Source organism: Orcinus orca, chromosome 14 (assembly GCF_937001465.1).
Source record: "Orcinus orca chromosome 14, mOrcOrc1.1, whole genome shotgun sequence".
In the NCBI taxonomy this organism is placed as follows: domain Eukaryota; kingdom Metazoa; phylum Chordata; class Mammalia; order Artiodactyla; family Delphinidae; genus Orcinus; species Orcinus orca.
Window position 1 is genome coordinate 89,538,148 of NC_064572.1, and position 16,850 is coordinate 89,554,997.

The 16,850-nt window shown below is 55.2% G+C and overlaps 2 protein-coding genes across 3 annotated transcripts in view; one reads left to right on the forward strand and one right to left on the reverse strand.

The window, feature by feature from the left end:
• Positions 1-16,850, reverse strand: part of BNIP3 (BCL2 interacting protein 3) — a 547,174-nt gene that overhangs the window by 250,168 nt on the left and 280,156 nt on the right. The window lies entirely within an intron of this gene.
• LRRC27 (leucine rich repeat containing 27) overlaps positions 1,214-16,850 on the forward strand; it is a 29,719-nt gene continuing 14,082 nt past the window's right edge. The window contains 10 exon segments of the mRNA XM_033421119.2: positions 1,214-1,321; positions 1,323-1,506; positions 2,684-2,837; positions 3,988-4,118; positions 11,453-11,813; positions 12,734-12,848; positions 13,181-13,413; positions 13,769-13,951; positions 15,833-15,872; positions 15,874-15,930. Coding sequence (XP_033277010.1) covers positions 1,277-1,321; positions 1,323-1,506; positions 2,684-2,837; positions 3,988-4,118; positions 11,453-11,813; positions 12,734-12,848; positions 13,181-13,413; positions 13,769-13,951; positions 15,833-15,872; positions 15,874-15,930 — 1,503 coding nt within the window. The 5' untranslated portion in view covers positions 1,214-1,276.

Genomic DNA, 16,850 nt, shown 5'->3' on the forward strand with positions numbered 1-16,850 from the left:
GAGCGGGGGCGCATCCCGAGAGGCTGGGGGCACCGCGGGCTTGCGGGGTGCGGAGCTGCGGGGCCTCGAGGGCGGCCCGGCGCGGTCGAGAAACCGGGGAGGGCGCCGGGACCCAGAGCCGCCTCCCCGACCCCACGGAGCCCGCTCCGCCCGCTTTTAGGCCCTGTGGTTTTGCTCTCGGTCCTGAGGCCTTCTTTCTGTTCAGAGGTTTGCGGGAGATTGAAGCCTCTCTCCCCCTAAAACACAGAAAAGGACCCCAGGGGAGGCCCAGGGTCTCCAGGGAGCGCAGGCAGCCTGCGGTGGGTTCGCCCCCCCCACTCGTTAATTGCTTGACCTTTGGGCGGTTCCTCGTGTTCCCCATCCCTAAAATGGAGGGAGGGAGACGCACACACGTTTCCTAGGTGTTGGCTATCGAGAGGTTTTTTTTGTTTTTTTAACATCTTTATTGGGGTATAATTGCTTTACAATGGTGTGTTAGTTTCTGCTTTATAACAAAGTGAATCAGTTATACATATACGTATGTTCCCATATCTCTTCCCTCTTGCTGTCGAGAGTTTTGTATCAATGAGCGAAGGCTTCTGAGCCCTGAAACATTCCAGTGTTGGTTGTTATTGCCGGATAAATCGGGAATTAAACACGGACGTGTGCCTCACCGAATGAGGTTCTGGTGAAATACAGTTCTTAAACTTTGTGTCGAGCAAAACTATTGTTGAACAAGTAAAATTCAAGGTTCTAGTTTGACCGGTTCCCACCCCCAGCCTAATCTGGGTGCTAGCCAGACCCAGCGCTGATCGCTGAGTCAAAGCGGTAACCTGAGCTGTCAGGATTCTCCGTGGAGCGGAACACTAATGGAAATGCCACAGAACCGCGGGGCAAATAAGAAAGTGCGAACTTAGGAACCCCACTGCATTTAGGGAAGGGATGCACTAGCTTGTGCGCTTTGAAATCTTCTGACTTGTTTTCATCCCTAAAATAGCCATTGCATTTTCCAGGAATTAAAAGTCAAATCTTGGAATTCCATGGTGCAAAGGAGGAGCAGAACATTTTAATCTGAACCTTCTTGCAGTCCAGTTTGTTTTACAGAAGTCAAGTTTATGATACTGATTATTAGAAACAATGGTCTTTGTAAGCAAACACAAATCCGCCATGAGCTAGACAGTGAGAGTGTGCCCGTGTACCTAGTTGTTGCTGCATCTCCCCTCCCTGTCTGCAGGTGACTCCAGACCCGGGAGGATGAGCGGTGGTCCCCGGAGGATTGCTTCCTCCTGGCTGACGGATGGAGGGAAGCAGCTCCTGCAAGGCTGCCTGTGGGGCTGCTGACCCCGGAGAGCGGCGCTGGGCAGGCTAGGAGCAAACCTGCGTCCCCCTCCAGGGAGGCTCACGAGGGTGTCAAGGGGGTCATCCTCTCTTCATCAGTTTTAGATTTGAGTCACAGTGGTCTTCACCATTTAGGAGAGATCTTTAAAGTTCTCAACCTCAGAGCGAGTGGGGCACCTCTGGGGCCTGGTACGTATGTGCGACATAGCCGTGATTGAAGGCTCTTCTTACGTGCAGTTTTCTTTTAGAGAGAAATTCGAGAATGAGATAGAGGAGGGTTAACTTGGGGTTTTGTGTGCTGCTCTGATGTCCTCTGATGTCCTCTCCTGGGTTTGGGGGGCGACTTGCCGAAAACACCCTTGGCCTCTTAATCAAAACACAACACCCCTAAAATAAGTGCAGTAAAAACTGTCACCCACAGCTTTGCAGATGTCACAGGCTTGACTCTACCTGGTGCCTCTGGGGCCTTCACCAGGTCCGGCCCTTGCCTGCTTAAGATCTAGTGGGTCTGTCTCCTGCGATTTCTAGAACAAGGTTCCATCACACAACCTTGAGGGGAGACGGGCAGGGGCCCTCACCAGCAGTTCTGTCACTGCCCAGCAGTCACGTAATTTCCTTAAACCTCATCATGTCCTCACCTGGAAGATGGGAATGAGAATCTATTTATGGGTTATTAGGGGAATTAAATGATAAGCATATAAGGCACAGTGTCCTCAGCATGATACACACACCTACGCATTGCACTGTTACCCTGTTGATTGACGGTTTTGAGTGCTTTTACAAAAGCCGTGTACTTAGATTTTAAGCAGCTACTCAGTTTATTAACCCCATTTGTGTTGCGCGCCCTGTTTTTCCCGTCAGGTGAGCACTGGTCTTGCGGTCTCGTCTCTTAGCACTGACCTCCATGAGTGGTTACTGGGTCATCCTGTAATGCACCACTTTTAATGAAGCAAATGCTCTCAGCTCTGAGCAAGGAACCCAACAGTGTCATGCATAAAGAAAGAAGGAGGACATTCCACAGCCTTCTTCAGGCTTAATGAAGAAACTTTGTTTATGCTTCTCAGAAAACAGAGACGTCAATATACATTTTACTACCATGGCAACAAATCACTGAGTGAGGTGACCACTCAGAGTGGTGGACTTCTGGGGGTTACGGGTGCATTTTGCAGCCATAGCAACACTCTCTGGAGCCACCATTATCACTTCCAGAGACCCTTATGATCAGGGAACACTGACCCCCATCTTCACACGGCCTCACAGAACCGAGGAGGGAGGACGGGCTCGTGTGATGCAGTCAAGCCGGCCCCTGTGGGGCGATGGCAAATGCTAGCTTGTCTCTGAGATTTCCTTTTCTGGTGTTTACCAGGATCTGCGGCTTCAGCGCTGGGGCTGAGAGAGCAAGAGCCTGAAGCTGACCTGGCGGCCAGGCCAAGAGTGTCCCGGCGCGAAGGCGTCCCCACACTGTGTCCAGTCGCCACTCACTCCCCAGAGGCTGCGCCCGCCGCCAACAGCGAGCGACGGTGCCGCATCTTAGCTGCTCGGGGATTGTGCTCTCAGCATATTTGTGGAGTGTGGTTTCTAGCCGGTGTTTCTCAAGTTTCTGCCTTAAACTTGAAGGGACTTGGAAGGTGGTCTTGGCAGCAGAGTTGGGAGCTGAGAAACTGGTGGAAAAGGAGCGGCCTGCTGGCGCCACGTGCTGTGCTCCGCGGGCTTTAATAGAGCAGCGCAGTCGTGACGACCGGTGCTTACCTGCACCCCTGTGTGCCAGGCGCTGCTCACTTGCACCCGGAACAGGCCAGGCCTCTGGAGCACAGAGAGTTCGGGAACTCGCTCTAGGTCACACAGCTCATAGATTTTCGAAACCTAGATTTGAACCCAGGCAGCTTGGCTTCCAGACCAGTGCCCTTAACGCCTACACTCTGCTGCCCTGGTAAATAGAGACACGTAAATACATACGTGTGTATAGTATACGTGATCATGTAAATCTATGCAGCGTGTATCAACAGCATTAGAGAAGGGATGTCTGTGTCACCCACAGTCCTGCCACGCTGTGACTGTAAAATCGTACTTGCACGTATCGCGGGGTGAGGGTCAGTGTGCGTGTGCCCTGTCCTACCCCCTTCGTACTGTCCTGTCTTATTTACGATCCGACCTGAGGGCCCACCGCGTGACGTATCAGACTTCCTGACGTGATGGTTACTGGCTGTTGCTGTGCGGCCGTTGCTACCACAGAGGACGCCAGAGCTAACGCAGCGTGTGTGTTCTTTAGTTTCCTTTCGGTGTCTCCTTGCATGAGAACCAAGGCCCAGGTGTGGCTCCTGCCCTCGTTCTCTGGGCAGCGTGGGCCCGGGAGGGAGAATAGGATTCAGATGCCCTTGGGGATGAAGTTGGATGTTAAAGGATAGTTGATGGGAGAGGTGTGATGTGTGCCAGCCGGGCGAGACGCAGCGTCTCCAGGCCGGGAAGCCACTCTAGCAGCTGCGCAGTGAGGCCTGGCCTCGTTTTCCTGACACTTGTGTCTCCCGTTTAAACGATTTAAGGATAAATGTTATGGGTTTTCTTTGAACTTGGCATGTATGACTACAGTCACCAGTGGAAGCGCTTTGAGGATGTGGCATGTTTTAAATTTAGTTGTTTGACAAAAACATTCTCTCTTTCTCCCCGTGGCAGCAATCACACCGTCAGTGGAACGCCCTCTGCACGGTTCCTAAGCGCTTCTCTCAGGGGCTGTGTAACCTCACCTGGCTGCACCTCCGCTCTAATGGGATCCCAGCGCTGCCTTCTGGGATCGGCTGCCACAAGTGAGTTGCACGTTTCTTTTCCCAGGTTAGGAGGTCACCATCATCTCCTTCAAATGCCCGAGTGCCTGTTCTTTGGCTGCCTAACCACACCCCACCCCATCGAGTGTCGACTTTAGAGCAGAAGCGTGTAATGGCGTTTTCAAAGCCAGCTCGGAGGTGCGGTGGCTGCAGGTACCAAATGCACCTGTACGGTTATAGTTTAGGACGCGGAGCGCCGCGGAGCACGCCAGTACCACAGCGCCTCTGCTGGGTGGTCCACGCGGCTTCTGCAGCCGGTTCCACCTCTGACTCCCTCACGTGAAGCTGCCTGAAGGGTCAGAAATACCGTACTGAAGAACCTAGGGGTAAGACGGGAATAAAGACACAGGCCTACTAGAGCATGGACTTGAGGGTGTGGGGAGGGGGAAGGGTAAGCTGGCACAAAGTGAGAGAGTGGCGTGGACATGTGTACACTACCAAACGTAAGGTAGATAGCTAGTGGGAAGCAGCTGCATAGCACAGGGAGATCAGCTCGGTGCTTTGTGACAGCCTGGAGGGGAGGGATAGGGAGGGTGGGAGGGAGGGAGACACAAGAGGGAAGAGATATGGGAACATATGTATATGTATAACTGATTCACTTTGTTATAAAGCAGAAACTAACACACCATTGTAGAGCAATTATACTCCAATAAAGATGTTAAAAAACAAAAACAAAAAAACCAAAACAAACAAAAAAAAGAAATACTGTCCATGAATTAAACCAGCGGCTTTGCTCCCAAGGGCCCGTGTGTAACTGCTCTGGTTCCTGGTAAATAATGAGTCATTCTTCCTTTCTGGGAAAATCAGAAACCCCAGAGCAAGCTCTGTGCCACCCAGCCACATTCCTGCCTCTCCGATGCCGGGCGTCTCCTACCACTCCCACTCTAGAACTGGGGCCAAGCTGCCTACCCCCTTCACCCGCCCCTCCCAGCAGCCACAGGTCAGCCGGCACGCCCCAGTCCTGGAGCCACATGCAGCGTGAGGCCACCCCACTCTCCTGGCCCCTGTGTCTCAGTGCCCAGTCCTTCTATGCCAGCTTCTTAACCTTTAGGAAACCTCATGACGTGAATTTCAGACACGCCTTTAACATTAGTGCACGCTGGGCAGAGGGAAAAGCACGTGCAAGGGCCATGAGGTGGCCGTGTCCTTGGGCATGGGAGGGGCAGCAGGGAGGCCATGTGGTGGAACAGAGGAGGGAAGGGGCTGGAGGTGCCTGCAGAGGCAGTCGACCAGAGCTGGTAGGCGCGATCGTTAGTTTGAATTTCATCACGAAAGAGGCAGGAAGTCACAGACGGTTTGAAGGGAGGGACGGGGCTTTAAGATCACTCTGAAAGGAGGGGTGAGCGTGCCGCAGCGTGGCCAGTTAGGCTGCTGCAGCCGTCCACGCAGGAGAGCCAGGGGATTCAGGTGGGATGGACGGCGTGGGAGGAACAGAGGGGTCCAAGGGTGACCCCCTTCCTGCTAGAGTCATTGCAGCCCCTGTGAAATGGCAGAGTAGAGGCACAGAGGCCCTTCACTTGCCTGAACTATTGCTCACTGGCTTTAAAAGTATGTTTAAAGAAGTGAGTATTTTGTCTGTGTAACAGCGAAAACCCCCGTGCGCCATCCGTGCCTTTTCAGGCTCTGCAGGGAAGCAGCTAGTTTCTGTTGACAAGTGGGTGTCTCCGGCAGGGTGGGGACACCCCCGGGAGCTGTCTTCCTGGAGCTCCCGGGCCTTCCTGGACCCACTGGGTCGGCGCCTGGTTGCCTAGAGCAGTGTCCTCAGCTCCGGCCAGCGCGTCTGCCAGTGGCAGTGTGACAGGCAGCCATGCCTTCTCTGCTTCCACCTGGTCCCCGCCAGCGCGACCCGGTGGCCCCAGGCGTCTCTGAGTGTGTGTCAGGGAGGCTTGGGGGGGCTCCGCTCTTCACGGGGAACTGGGCTGGTGTGTCGAGGGCAGTCTCATGCTTCTGGTCCATGGCTGTCTTAGCAAAATGGCACTCAGTTCTGGAGAGTAATTGCTCCTCGAAGGATAAAAACTAACTAGGGCTTGTGCTCATAAGCACTATTCTTTATTCTAAAATAAATACATGGTCTCAAATTTTGGAATTCTTTGACTTTGCCAGTCAAAGCCACCTGCTTAATGTTGTCTAAGATATAATTTTGCGTATGATTTATAACCAGTTATATCATTAAAATTAGATCAGCTTGCTAAAGAGCTGAAACATTCATTAGAAATTTTAAGTAATTATGGGCTTATTGAAAGCCTTAAACTTTCCGAAAAGCCTAATTAAAACAATGCCAGAGGGCTTCCCTGGTGGCGCAGTGGTTGAGAGTCCGCCTGCCGATGCAGGGGACACGGGTTCCTGCCCCGATCCGGGAGGATCCCACATGCCGCGGAGCAGCTGGGCCCGTGAGCCATGGCCACTGAGCCTGCACGTCCGGAGCCTGCGCTGCACAACGGGAGAGGCCACAACAGTGAGAGGCCCGCGTACTGCAAAAAACAAACAAACAAGCAAACAAAAAAACAATGCCAGTGTTCACATTCTCCCCCCTCATTGTCTTGGATGTGTAAGCTTGCTAGCAGGGAGAGAAGGTTTACAAAGGCCCATCAGTATATGTGCTTCCTTAGGCAAGTGACCCCAGGCCAGTATATAAATGTGTGGCGTTCAGTTGAAAGTCCGTGAAATGAAATAATCAGTGGTTTACTGATAGTATTTGTGAATTTATCACTTAAAAGTGTGCACAAGAATACTTTATGTATTTAATGTATTATTACATAAGGTGGAAAAATCCCCTGTACACTTTCAGGTTCATAGTTGGCTAACATGCCCCCCCCAAAACAAACAAACAAATAGACAAACAAGTGGGCTGGAACATCCTTGGCTTTGAGAAAGGCGTGTTGGAAGGTCCAGGGTACGTGGCTGCCTGCACATCCTGTTGAAGAATCTTAGAAAAGCGAACGCCGGCCTCCTTGGCTACTTTTGTATTAGCGAAATTAAAAGGGGACTAAACCAAAACCAATACGTTGAAGTAACGATGTTTAACTAATTTGCCTTTGTGTTTACCAAGGAAAGTTTAATTCCCCAAGTTTACTTCTTAAAAACTTTAAATAATAGGAAAATCCAAGACAGTAAAGGGAAAGAGAATTGTCTGCTCCTCAGGCAATCCGATTTTCCTTTAGGGCCGCCAGTCAAAAAGTTAAACTTGGTTTAAATGCATACTGACTAGAGCTCTCAATTCTGTGTCTGAGAAACTATATTTTCTCCTTTCACATCTTGGGGACTCTGGTCAGTGTGATGTTGAATTTTAATTTTTTCACCTTCCAAGGAAATGAGACGCGAGACCGTCCCTCCCTCTAGCTGGAGCGCCATTTGCTGATGGGGTCTGCAGGGGGCTGTCTGCAGGACAGCTGAGGATGTGGGTACAGGTTAGCCTGCATTCCAGGCCACTCTGCTCCCCATTGGTCTCCCAGGGCTGCTCAGGGCATGGAGCGTCACGCCCAGTGACAGAGAAGGCAGGCGGAGCTTCTCCGTCCCTCCCGGGGCTGTGAGGTCCTCCCCCGTGAGACCGCAGCTGTGTCTGCTGCAGGGCAGGTGTGCGGGGCGCCAGACTGTCCCTGGCGATTAAATAGTGCCTCGCCCCGAGGATTCCTCAGCCTCTCGGTGAAGCCTGGGTGGAGCAGGGCGGGAGATGGGCGTCCTGCCTCTGCCTGGACGCCCAGGAGAAGGGGCCGTCACACCCCTTGGCTGAAACACTGAATGAGCCAGGGCATTTGAAGTCTTTTTACATCCCTGAAAGCAACAGAGAAAGAGAAAATGATCGTTAATAACGACGGAGCCCTGATGAAATGTGGAAAAGCAAAAGCAGCCGAACAAAAGGGGCGACATAGAGTTTAATGTGAACCATTTATCGTCCGTTGTCGTTCAGTTCGTAAAGTTTTATTGGACATCTTCTACCTGTCTATGATACGTCTTTTGCCAAACCTTGTAAGGGATATTAATAGCTATTAAGTGACAGAAGAGCTCCCTGGTCAAATACTGGGAGAAACACCCCTTCACCATGTTTCCTGGCTTTGAGACTTCAAAGAGGCCTTAGTGTGCGAATTCTTCATCTCTAAGCAGAGCAGATACTCTGTCTCCTGGACATCCTTCCGTGACTGTTCTCAGGCAGGGGATTGTGCCCCAGTGGACGTTGGCATCATCTGGAGATCTTGTGGTTGTCACAGCTTGGGGGGGGGGCATCTAGTGGGGTGAGGCCAGGATGCCGCTAAACACCCACCGGGCACGGGACGGTCCCCCCAACAAAGAACTGCCTGGTCCCAAGCGTCCGCAGTGCTGAGGCCCAGAGCCTGGCCAGATGCTGAGACGTGGAGTCTATTTGCTGGTGGGGGCAGAGCATGGGCTAAACGTCTGCATTGAAGCCGCTCCCTTAAAGAGAAGACAGATGAAGAAATTTGATGGTCATTTGATTTTCTGCTTTTAAATTACATATTTTTTGTTTTGTTTTAAAGGCATTTGAAAACTTTGCTTTTAGAAAGAAATCCTGTCAAGATGTTACCTGTGGAGCTGGGTAAGTGCTAAAACAATAAAATAAAAGACAGTTTTAAACGCGGCCTTCTGCAGTTACCAGACCTGTAATGCAAATTCAGGCCTGACCGAGCAGGGAAGGCCAGCTGATGCTTTAAATCCCTTCCACACCATCCTTCTGCCCCTGAGACAACACAGATCCGATCGCAAGAGCTGTTGCTGCTGTGACATGTGTCCTACATGTGAGCACAGGGTACGAGCAATGCAAACGCGGAGCCCTGTACCTGCTGCTCAAGGAAGACCAGCATCAGGCCTTTGTGGACCCAGGTGTGCTCGTGAGTCCACCTGCCCCCTCCCCCCAGGCCAGCGTGACTTTTGTTCATCCTTCACTGCTTTCCTTGAAAGCGTTACCGCTTACTATCCCTACACAATACATGTTTAAAGGGCCTTCCTTTCAAACTTTTTCTAAGTTGCATCATCCCTTGCGTATTCTTGGTGACCTGGCGTTTGGGGGCTCAGCACGATGTCTTCCAGGCTTATCCATGTGGATGTGGACAGCTGTTGTGTGTTCATTTCTGTTCCTTCTCCAGTGAACGGTTAGCTCCATTGCCTCCTTCCTGTCTTCTGTGCTGCTGTTTTCGTGAATTTTGCTTTGATATGTGTAATGGATCCAGTAGACACTCTTTGAACTGTCTTATTTATGTTTTCTCACACGGTCGCCCTTCTGGTGCTCTTCATCTCTTCTTGAAGTTTCGTGCTTCCATCTGGGTTGACGGTGTTGGCCTAAAGATCTGTGTTTTGTGTTATATTGAGTCTTATTATAATGAATTATTTCAGGATTTAAAAGGTCATCTTTATTTTCCCTTCTTCTTTTTTTTTTTTTTTTTGCGGTACGTGGGCCTCTCACTGCTGTGGCCTCTCCCGTTGCGGAGCACAGGCTCCGGACGCGCAGGCTTAGCGGCCATGGCTCACGGGCCCAGCCGCTCCGCGGCATGTGGGATCCTCTCGGACCGGGGCACGAACCCGTGTCCCCTGCATCGGCAGGCGGACTCTCAACCACTGCGCCACCAGGGAAGCCCTTCCCTTCATTTTTGAAGGTTGTTTTAGCAGACTGTATAGGCATCGTGACTGCTTTAGAAATACCTTTATTGTCTTGTGGACTCCATCGTCTGTCGAAAAGTCAGCAGTCTTACTGGTTTTCCCTTAGAAGTAATACATCTTTTTTCTCTTTTTGTTTAATTTTCAGCAGTTTGTTTGGTTTTGTTTTTATAAATTTATTTATTTACTTATTACTTATTTTTGGCTGCGTTGGGTCTTCGTTGCTGCACGTGGGCTTTCTCTAGTTGTGGCGAGCGGGGGCTGCTCTTCATTGTGGTACAGTGGCTTCTCTTGTCGTGGCACGTGGGCTCTAGGCACGTGGGCTTCAGTAGTTGTGGCACCCGGGCTTAGTTGCTCCGTGGCATGTGGGATCTTCCAGGACCAGGACTCAAACCCGTGTCCCCTGCATTGGCAGGCGGATTCCTAACCACTGCATCACCAGGGAAGTCCCCGTTTACAGTTTTTGTGTTTTGCCGTTTTGCTTGACTTTAAAAACTATCTTTGCTGGCATTCACCCTCCTTCTGTTTGGTGTCACTATGGGTCCAGTTCGCCTCTGGCTCTAAGTCGATTGTCCACAAGCAAATTGGACAAATACATTCATTTCTAGTCACTCCTTAGGATTTTTTAAAGCATATCTTTGCCCACTTTGTGAACTGTTTTTCTTTAAAAACACTGATCCCCAGCGTGTAGTGGTCAGGACTTCGCCATCCTGGACTCGCGTGTGCCGTGCCTGGTGCAGACACAGCGTGTCCTGCTCGGCCGCCCTCGGGGGTCCCTTGGGAGGAGACCTGGGCCTGGGGTCCCATGAGGCAGTTGCAGTCATGCCAGCACGTGACATCCAGGTGCTCACCTGGTTCTCCTGTTTGGATTCCACACTCTCCGAAAAATGTGAAAGAAAAGTTTTTGCTTCAGGAAACAAAGTTGTAAACCACTGACACTGAACATATTTTGTAGAATTTAATATTTTATTGTGTAATTAAAACCCATTGTCTTTCAACCCCAATTGTAGTTTCTATATGTATTTATACAAAGAGGGCTATACTGGTTCAAGTATAATAGATACATAATCGACTAGAAAAAAAAGGTAGAAAATAGCTAAATAAATTAGACTGAAAGGCTGAAAATGAATTCACTCCATACAAGAAGGTAACTTGGACAGGACAAGGCTGTTTCAATGTGTTTAAGAACACAGGGGGCTGCGGGGTCTAGAGAGCCTGCCCCAGGGCTGAGGCCAGGCTTGGTGGGCAAGCCCCGCACCCTCACACCCTCACACCCTCGCACAGCTCCAGGCCCAGGCCACCGGGCTGTCAGCACGTCTGTGTCCCTGCACGTCCAGGGAAAGGAGACCTTGTGAGGCCAGGTGACACCTGTCTCTGGGAAGCTGCGGCCCTAACGCCCGATGAGGGATCTGGCACAAATTGTGGATGAATACGCAGTGGGCCAATTTCCTCTCACATAACTTTACTAGAGATCAAAGTGTTTAAAAGGCAGCAAAAGCATTGCAGTAAAAAATACAGGTGTGTGGGCTGAACATCAATTAGAAGCAGATACTAGAAGGTCTGGATGGGGCAAATATCTTCATTTATATGGATTTATGTGCAGTGTGAGGGCCTGGGGCACAGGGACCAGCCCCTACCCAGCCTTCTGCGCGTCTCAGGCGTGGACGTACAGTCTACTAAAATGGCCTTTTATTCACTGTCGATTTCCCCAGTTAAAAAGATGAGCGTAAGTGAGGCGCCACCTCCCCTGGTGGATTTATCCGCAGAGCGTGAGCCCAACGAAGAAACCATTCATTCTCAGGAGGCAGAGGGAACCATGGTAACAGAAAAGGCAGGCTTTTTCCCACCTGTGGGAAAACTAGACCTGCGTGAGTGCAGAAGGTCCGCCGAGCCTCCGGAGGACTGGCCGAGCGAGGAGGAGATCCGGCGCTTCTGGAAGCTGAGGCAGGAGATCGTGGAGAACCAGCAAGCGGAGGTTCTGGAGCGCCAGCGCCTGGCGGAGCTGCCCCCAGCCCTCACGGCGGTGCTGAGCGACAAGGAGAAGCGGCGACCCCGCCCGAGACCCGTCTTCAGGTAAAAGTTGAAAGCAAAGGTGTACTTTCTTGATCTCTGCGCGGCTGTAATATCATTTTGTGATTCTCTGTTAAGACGTCGGGTGGACGTATGTCCACGTCGCCATCGTTCGTTACACAGCAGATGCCAGGCCTGGTTTAGGTTAAAGTTACCCAGAAAACAGGCTCAGAGGAAGAGGTTACACGAGAGAAAAACTCAAATCCTGGGTGTGGGGGTGTGGGGGTGGGGGTGTGGTGTGCACACGTGTGTGGATGTGTGAATATACAGAGAGAACGTGACCCAGTAACATTGGGGAATACAGCTCATACGTCGGCAAGGGCGGTGATGTCACGTCCAGGGCACAGAACATGGTTAGCAGCCACTCCGGTCTGTGGCCCTGCAGATGGTGTGAACACACGCCCCGCGTGTCTGGTAAAAGTCTGTGGCGGGACAGTGAGGAAGGGCCCGTCTGAGAAGGCTGCCATTGGGCACTATTGGAAAACAGATTAAAGAGCTTTGATCCGCGTGCAAGGTGTGCACGTGTCTACTGCACTGTTGTTTCACCTGTTCTGTAGGTTTGAAAATTTTTCAAAGTAAAACCTTGTTCAAGTGTGATTACCTGGCTGTAGCCCTGGGAGGGCTGGAGGTGTGCAGCCCACAGACCCCCGAAACCAAGTTGTACCTCGTCCAAGTCAGTGCGAGCCTTTTCCCGGCATGGCACAGTTTCACCGGTCCCAGGTGTAGGTCCAGCCATGGCCTGGCCCGGGGAGCGGGGTGGAGGCCCTGACGGCCGACCCCGCCTACATTGTGGATTCTGGGGGTGGCAACTGTCTGTGACCGTCGGGGCATCTCCGTGCAGCCAGCCCGCGGCCCTGCACTCACCCTCGGGGCCGTCACGGGGCTCAGTGCGGTGCTTGGCTGACGCCCTGGTATCATCGTAGGACGAGGACGCCCTCCTTCAAGAGCGTCCTGCCCGAGCTGGCCCCATGGCAGCAGGCCCAGGGCCGCACCGGCCTGCCGGAAGAGAGTATCAGCCCAGAAGGAGCAGCGCAGGAGGTGAGGTCGGGGGCAGCGGGGCGGGCTTGGCCTCGCCTGGAAGCTGCTCCTCGCGGGCCGTGTGCCCTGGGCGGCTGCAGGCCCTCAAGTTCGCCGCCCCGCCTCTGCCCTGTTTCCTCCTCTGGTCCCTTGCTCTTCCTCTACCCGTCCTCTCCTGTCAATCACCCAGCTTACAGGTCTTGTTTAAGAAAAGTGGCTTAAAAATAACGTGCCTGTCGGGGGGGTGCACTCCTGCCTCTGCCCCGCGGGGCTGTTGCTGGCTCGGTCGGCCTCGGTGCGGGGCCAGCTCGGGCCCTGTCCTCACTGTCCCCTCTGTCCCCTCTGTCCTCCAGCCCCACAAACTGCCTGTCTCCAGCACGCTCTGGGCCCGCGAGGCCGGCTGGCGTGGACGGCGCCCTCCACCTTCTGGTTGTGTTCGGCCAGGGGGGGCTCCGGCGGGAGGTCAGAGAGAAGCGGGGAGGGAGGCAGGGTCCCTCTGCCCTGCCCACCGCTCCCACTGCTGGGTGCCAGCAGCCCTTCCTTCCCTCACCCCAGGGTCCCGGGGTGGCTGCCGCCCGTCCTCCTAGCAGGGCCCCTGCTCCACCTTGCGAATAGACCCTCCTGACATCACCCGCCTGAGTGTTTTCTCTTGGGGCTCTGCGGATGCAGACGGTCCTCAGGACACGTGTTCTAATGGGCCAGCGCGGTGGTCCCGACACCAGACGTGCTTTTCAAGTCGGGTTTCATGTCCTTCAGGGAGAGGCTGGGTGACGTTAGGCCCTCAGACCTGGTCAGGGTGCACGGTGGCCCTGCCCTGGGGCTGGCATCCTGACAGCAAGGACGCAGCCATCCAACAGCGAGGCTCAGATGTGACTGTATGTCCTGGGCCCCCGGGGCCATGGTGGTCGCGGGCCATGCCCCAGAGTGTCCCTCTGCGGGAGTCCAGGTGCAGGGCGGGAGTGGGCCCTCACTGTGCGTCCCGACGGCCCTCTGCCCCGCATCCAGGCAGGTCCCGCTGCTGCCCGGCTGTGGAAGCTCAGCACTGCCCCGCCCCCACTTGCTAAGCACCTCTGTCTCCGAGGCTCAGCTGTCCCCGCGGCCACCGTCCACACCCTCTGGCTCGGGTGGGCACCTGGCTGGGGACCTCGGGAGGCCGGGCGGGACGTGCCCGTCCCCCCAGGTCGGGCTCCCCAGTGCCCAGGGTGCCGCCCGCCTTCGCTGAGGGCAGCTCTTGAATCAAAGGGCGAGCAGCAGCTCTCTCCGTGGTTTCTGTGCCGTGGGCCCCGAGACCACGTTCAGTGGCCTCCTTGGCAACAGCGTGGGGACCCCGTCCAGTGGCTTAGTCTCCACACAGTCCCGCGGAGCACGTCACACTTCCTGGTTACCTGTGGCCCTGAGAACGCTGCCCTGTGCCTCTTGAGGAACCTTCCAGCCCACTTCCCAGGAGGTGGCAGAGACAAAGACAGGCCCCTGCGCCCAGGAGCACCGCCCCTGATGTCACAGAGCCACAGTTCCACGCAGGAGCACCGGCTTGGGTTGGGGGCTCGGGAAGCAGCCTCGCAGGCGAGACGGGCTCTGCAGGGGTGCAGAGGGGGTGCCTGGCCCTCCCTCGGGCCTGGAGCTGGGGGAGCACGTAGCCAGGTTCTGCCGACACCGATCTCCTGCCTCATCGTGGAGATAGGACAGAGGCTCTCGCAGGGCAGCGGCCAGAGCCCAAGAGGGCCCAGCTGCTGTGACCCTGGGCACCAAAGGGCCCCCGACGCGGGCAGCGGGAGAGGCCAGGGCGAGTCTGGGATGGTGGCCAGGGTCTGGGCCCACGATGGAGGGCTCTGCTGAGAGGGGAGACCGAGGGCCAGATGTGCAGGTGGGGTGGGAGGGCGCTGACCATGGGACTCCGTGGAAGATCCAGGAATGGGGTCAGACAGGCAGGTGGAGACCCAGGCTGGAGACGTAGCATCCAGACCCAGAGTGCGTGGCGGGTGAAGCCCTGGCCCCGTCCCGGCCCCGTCGCCACAGCCGCAGCCTGGGCAGGGGTGGCTTCTGTTCAGCTCAGAGGCTCCCCAGCATTGCGGTGCCTCTGTGCCCGTGTGGGCAGTGAGTCCCCTGGGCGTTGCCCTGGGCGGTTCGCGGTGTAGCGGGCGAGACACAGCCAACAGCACAGTGACACCGCGGGTGACGGGGCTGGAGAGACAGGGCTCACGCTCTTAGGTGAGGCTCGGGCGTCTGAGAGGAAGTGGACCGGTCAGCATCCCCTGGGCCCCGTGCAGACCAGTGAATGCCTGAAGGCTTTGCTGTGGAGCTCATGGCCACGGCCCCGACCAGGCCTTCCCTGAAAAGTGTCCTGGTGCCTCACTGGGCAGGGGCTGGGCGGGGCCTGGCTTGTCCCCGCCCAGGGAGCTCTGCCCACACGTGCGTTTCAGAGCCCCCAGGCTGCCCGTGTGTCCGGCCACGGGATCAGGAGTGAAGGGCTTTTGTGTGAAGCTTTAAAAGTGACAGTAGATGGGCTTCCCTGGTGGCACAGTGGTTGAGAGTCCGCCTGCCAATGCAGGGGACATGGGTTCGTGCCCCGGTCTGGAAAGATCCCACATGCCGCGGAGCAGCTGGGCCCGTGAGCCATGGCCGCTGAGCCTGCACGTCCGGAGCCTGTGCTCCGCAACAGGAGAGGCCACAACGGTGAGAGGCCCGTGTACCGCAAAAAAAAAAAAAAAAAAAAAAGTGACAGTAGAAATCCTTGTAGGGACCTCCCTGGAGGTCCAGTGGTAAAGACTTCACCTTCCAGTGCAGGGGGTGTGGGTTTGATCCCTGGTCAGGGAGCTAAGATCCCACATACCTCGCGGCCAAAAAACCAAAACATGAAATGGAAGCAATATTGTAACAAATTCAGTAAAGACTTTAAAAATGGTCTTTTTTTAGACCACATCAAAGAAAATCTTAAAAGAAATCTTTGTAAGCTGCGCACGAAGCTGCTTTTAACGACAACATCCGTGTTCCGCTGTGTCCTCCAGAGACAGGCGAGCACTGCAGGAGTGGAGGGTGCTGGCCCAGGAGGATGCAGAGGAGGAGGGAGGGGCTCAGCCACCTCCCGACCCCACGGAGGAACCTGGTACGTCTGCGGGGGGCAGCCCGTTCAGCCCCGAGGGGTGGCGCGGCTGCCTGTGTCCAGGCTCACGGGTGAAGGAGGCTGCCTGCTCTGCAAAGCCTGACCGCTCACCGGCCTCTGCCACTCAGCCAGCAGCGACCTCCCCTTAGAAAGCAGGCCACCAGTGGGCTTCCCAGCACCCCGCACTGGCCCGGGCTCGTCCTCCCTGTTCCCCAGCCTCCACCAACCACCCCTCTGCAGCCCCGGTGCCCACTCCCAGCCTCCCGGGAGCCTCCCTGTGGCACTCGGACCCCAGCCGCCCCCCCACAGCCGCCCTGCACTCCTCCTGCGTGGGCTTCAGGCCGGCTGGCCACGTGGAGGGAGCGTCACTGCCCCTCGCCCTCCTCTGGGGGAGCTGTGCTCGTGCCCTCCTGGGGACTCCCCTGACCTCCTTGTTCCCAGGTCCCGTGAGAGGCTGTCTGTCCTCACCCGGAGGGCCGTCCCGAGGCCTGTCCGGTCCTCTCTGTGCTCGAGCTCCCCGAGGCGGCTCTGTCCTGGTGTCCAGGCCTCTCCTCGCTCTGCTCCCGCTCTGATCACGGCAGCCCCTCACCCCTGCTCGTGAGCCCGGCATAACGAAGTCACCCTGACCCCACCCTCGCCAGGGCCCGGAGCCTCCCTGCTGTCCCTCCTCTCTGCCCGGTGCCTTTGCACGCCGCTTCCTCTGCCCTTACCTGCTGGGTCCCCGTCTGTGTGTCTTCAGAGCAGGGGTGGGACATGAACGTCTGCCTCGACCTGCACGGGCTCCTGGGCTCCAGACACCCGCTGGCCGGACTATGCAGGCGCCCCCGTCCCACCAGACCCCTAGGCAGCCCGGCCCTGGCTTCTGGGGCTGGCCACGCGCGATCATGCTGGCCTCCTGTCCTTCTGCCTGGTCCCCAGCCGCT